The sequence below is a fragment of the Microtus ochrogaster genome, chromosome 21 (genome assembly GCF_000317375.1).
Source record: "Microtus ochrogaster isolate Prairie Vole_2 chromosome 21, MicOch1.0, whole genome shotgun sequence".
Classification (NCBI taxonomy): Eukaryota; Metazoa; Chordata; class Mammalia; order Rodentia; family Cricetidae; genus Microtus; species Microtus ochrogaster.
The window spans coordinates 4,112,280-4,116,692 of record NC_022022.1 but is presented as its reverse complement, the minus strand read 5'-3'; the positions used below and the strand labels follow the sequence as shown (position 1 = coordinate 4,116,692).

Here is a 4,413-nt window from a genome sequence, read left to right as displayed (position 1 = left end):
CTCTGCCTCCCGAGTGCTGGGATTAAAGGCGTGCACCACCATCGCCCGGCTTCTCATGGCTTTTGATAATAACACATTTTTCTTTTTTGTATTTTTTTAGATTAATTTTATGTGTATGGTGTTGCCTACATGTATGTATGTGCACCTCGAGCATGTCCAGTGCTTACAGAGATCAGGAAGATCTTTGCATCCTCTGGAACCAGAGGACAGATTAGCTGGGAGCCACCATTCAGTTGCTGGTAACTGAAACCACGTTCTCTGCAAGAGCAACAAAGGCTCCTAACTGCTAACCATTTCTCTAGCCTCAATATATTTTTCTAATACAGTTTGTCTTTCTGTTTTGCTTTTTTTAAATAGTTCTGCCTTGTAGCCCAGGCTCACCATGAACTCAAAGCCATCTTCCTGCCTTGGTCTCTAGAATGCTGGGATCTTATAGACATGAACCACCATTGCCAAGCTTCTAACAAATTTTTGATCTTGTCATTTTTCCTCTTCTTTTATATATATAGATATAAAACATATGTAAACACACATATATATGTTTATCTTTATTTTATGTGCATTGGTGTTTTGCCTGGAACTGGAGTTACACAGTCACGAGCTGTCATGTGGGTGCTGGGAATTGAACTCTTCAGAAAGAGCAGTCAGTACTTTCAACCACCAAGCCTTCTCTCCAGCCCGAAATTGTTTCATTTTTATTACTGAGAAATAACCACCTAGGAATGAGTTCATTTTCATTGACTATTAAAAAAATTACTATTCTTTGTCTAAAAGTACACTAAACACTACAATAGCTTCCTCCTTACCCACAGGGCTATGTTTCAAGATCCACAATGGATGCCAGGAACTGTGGTTGGTACTGAAACACACAATTATCATGCACTATAGCTGTAACTTTTATAGCTTAAGGTGCTCCAGCAAACCAGCATAAATTTACTTTTTTTTTTCAATTTAACTTTATTTTACATACATTGACATAAAGATGTCAGATCCCAGATCCCAGGGAACCGGAGTTACAGACAGTTGTGAGCTGAAATGTGGTTGCTGGGAATTGAACCCAGGTCCTCTGGAAGAGCAGCCAGTGCTCTTAACCACTGAGCCATCTCTCCAGCCCCAAATTTACTTTTTCTTGTCCATAATTTCATAGATAGAAGGGACAATCCTACTACAGACCCTGGAAATCTCACCAGGATTCTTTTTCTTACTGTTGTGAGGGAAGTACTCTATGGCTTCCTTTGGGTCTATGTAATTGCTAACCTTACTCACAGGCATTGAGGGCATCAGTAAGGATTATTTGAATATAGCAAGCACTGTGTGTGATACTAGAGCAGGCACTCTGATAACTGACCAGACTACTAGGTGACTACCAGGAAGGTGGTCTATGCGGAGTAGATATACTGGACAGCACAGATGACATAAAGCTTTATCATGGTACTCAGAATGCCACACAATTTGAAGCTTACAAAGTGTTTATTTCTGAAATATTGTATTTAATATGGCTGACCACAGATAACAAAGTAAAACCATGGACAAGGGGAGGATACTATTATTCTTTATACCCTTATTCTATAAGAAGCCTATAATCTAGTCAGAAAAACAAGATACGTACACATTAAAGAACTGTAATACAAGACATTAGTATTACATATTCATCCCTCTATCCAATTAACACTTATTAAGCACCTCCAACATGCGTGATACTGTGGTAAGGCACTGGGGATATAAAGATAATCAAGATTTAGCTCTTACCTACTGGTAGCTCACACACTCTTGTAAGCTAAAAATATAAAGTGACAAACTGATTATATGTATAAAAATTAGAAAATGAGATGGCAATAACATGATGACTGAGTGGTATTAACTGCAGAAGTTCTTGGTAGGATGAAAAATTGATGACTTGTGTTATCGGAGAAAAAAGACTTCAAAGACAAGTCTGGAAAACGGCAGACTAGAAACTGCCTCTGCAGAGCACAGTGAATGAGGAAAGTTAGAGTAACAAAGAACAGACTCCATTCCACAGACAGACAGAGCAGCTCATGGGATGTGCAAACAACTGAAAAGGACGGAGACCCAGCAGGGCAGTCAAGGAGGAGTGACTTTGATCTGCTCTAAAGGATTAGCAGTACAAAGGGAGGGAAGGTGGAAGAGAACATAAACTCTAGGGAATGCCATGGATTAAAGAAATAAAAAGTACTCCAGAGCAATGAGAGGGTCGGTAGGTTTGCTCAGCTGATAAAGGCACTTGCCACCATACCTGATGACCTTGACAAATTCAGTTCCCAAAACCCACATGACGGAAAGAAAGAACTAATTGCTCCCCAAGGTGTCTACCATGTTGTATGTGCCACACTGCATGTACAGGCATATACACACAATAAATAAACAAATGTTAAAAGTGTATTTCATAGGTTTCATAGCATCATAAAGGAAAAAGTACCAAAGTACTGGAATAACAATGTATCAGACAGGTGTATGGATGAGATGCGGGGGGGGGGGGGGGGACGGATCACAATGGACCTTGTGAGTGTCTTATAGGAGTTCAAACTAAATCCTGAAAACTGTGGGAAAGTTTCAAACTTGGAATTAGCTAGTGTAGCCAGGTTGGCCTTGAACTCAGAGATTCACCTGTCTCTGCCACCTAAGTGCTGGATTAAAAGCATACACCACCACCTGGCTCAAGTTTCAAACTTTAAGTAGGAAAGTGGTGCAAAATAGAACAGTCCTCTAGAAACTTAGCTGTGAACAAAGAAAAATGGTTACTACAAAGAATAAAATTTTGTTTTTTTCTTTAACATGAAAGAGCCAAGCTTTTATTCAGGGGGCAGAGAAGCAGGGACAGAGTAACAGAGGGAGGGGAGAAGACAGGAGAGGAGGGGAGAAAAGAGAGGAGCATTTTCTCACAGCAGCAGAATTATGGCAGTGAATTCTCAATTAGTTCTGCCACACACACCATTAAAACAGTTCCCCACCATAAGAGACCTAAACCCAGTGCCTTGGGAGCTTTGGGATCAGCAGGCCACTATGTCACTTCTACATAACCTTACAGCATTCTAAAGGAAGCAAATCATCATATTTGATATTTGTTGATGCATCAGTGTCCACCAGACAACAAAGAAATAATCAAAACATTACCTCAGAAATACAGAAAGAAATTTGTATCTCAAGAAGAAATAATTTACTAACATAACATGCAGGTCCAGAATAACCACTGTGGCTGCCGTTTGTCATCAGATGAAAAAAATTACCTTTAAAATAACTTCAAAAACAGCAAACAAAGAGAGAAACAGACAGGTAGGCATGCAGAGGAACAGTACAGTGAAAAGAAGCAAGCATCTTCTAGCTCCAACTGAGAGGAAAACAGAAGACTCACAGGAAAATGGGTAGAGCTGGAGACCTTCCTGTTCAAAGTCAACCAGTCTCAGAAGACAAGCACTGCATGCTCTCTCTCACAGCATAACATTTGTGCAGGACATGGACGTGGAGGAAAGAGGAAGGGGAAGAAAAGACAACAATGCAGTGGGGAAAAAAGACTGTGTCACATTTTTCTCTCATCTGCAGACTCAAATGCATAAATATAAATAAAAAACAAAGGCAGGAGGGGACTATCTGGAGGAGGAAAAGACAAGGAAACACAATGAGGGTGAACCTGGACAGAATACAAAGGTGTGTGCATGTGCAACTGCACATATACATGTGTGTAACTGAAAATACCAAGATGGAATTTATTATTTTATAGAATAACTAAAAAAAAACAATTAAAACAAAAAGAAGAGAAGGTAAACCTGGCTCTAGGTCTTAAATGGTAGATATAGATGAAAAAGAAATGGAAGAAATACAGCTGTTTAGAGAGTCAATTACAACTTACACCACTAACAGTATCTACATTTTTGCCCTCGAGGAGCTAAGCAGAAAATTATTAGTGCAGTGGGTGTTCACCTACCTCATCAGATTCTGACAGGAACTCCTGCATGATGTCACTCTCACCAATGACTCGGATTGAACACACTGAAGAAAACAAAAACAGTATCTAGCATCAGGCCCTAACTCAAGAATATTAAAGAATATATCACGGTTTACATTTAAATTGTCAGAGCTAAGTATGGTCACACACATCTACAATTCTAGTACTTGGGAGGCTGAAGCAAAAGATTCACTGCAAGTTCAAGGTCAACTGAACCACAACAAGACCTTGTATCAAAAAGTATACAGAAAATGTTTAAATCATCGGTAACAGGCAACTATAACCTAGTATATGTATACTTTGCATATGTAACCCTAAGGCATGAAAAACAATTAGCCCAAATGATATAAAACAGTACATAAATATAAAAGAAAGCCGGGCAATGGTGGCGCACGCCTTTAATCCCAGCACTCGGGAGGCAGAGGCAGGCGGATCTCTGTGAGTTCGAGACC

General features: G+C 39.7%; 1 protein-coding gene across 2 annotated transcripts in view; it reads right to left on the bottom strand.

Annotated features, from left to right (window-relative positions):
- Window positions 1-4,413, bottom strand: part of Snx27 (sorting nexin family member 27) — a 93,129-nt gene that overhangs the window by 27,259 nt on the left and 61,457 nt on the right. For both annotated transcript variants that reach the window (XM_005357014.3, XM_005357015.3), the window contains exon 4: window positions 3,941-4,005. In XM_005357014.3, the coding sequence (XP_005357071.1) occupies window positions 3,941-4,005 (65 nt within the window). The remainder of the gene's footprint in view (window positions 1-3,940; window positions 4,006-4,413) is intronic.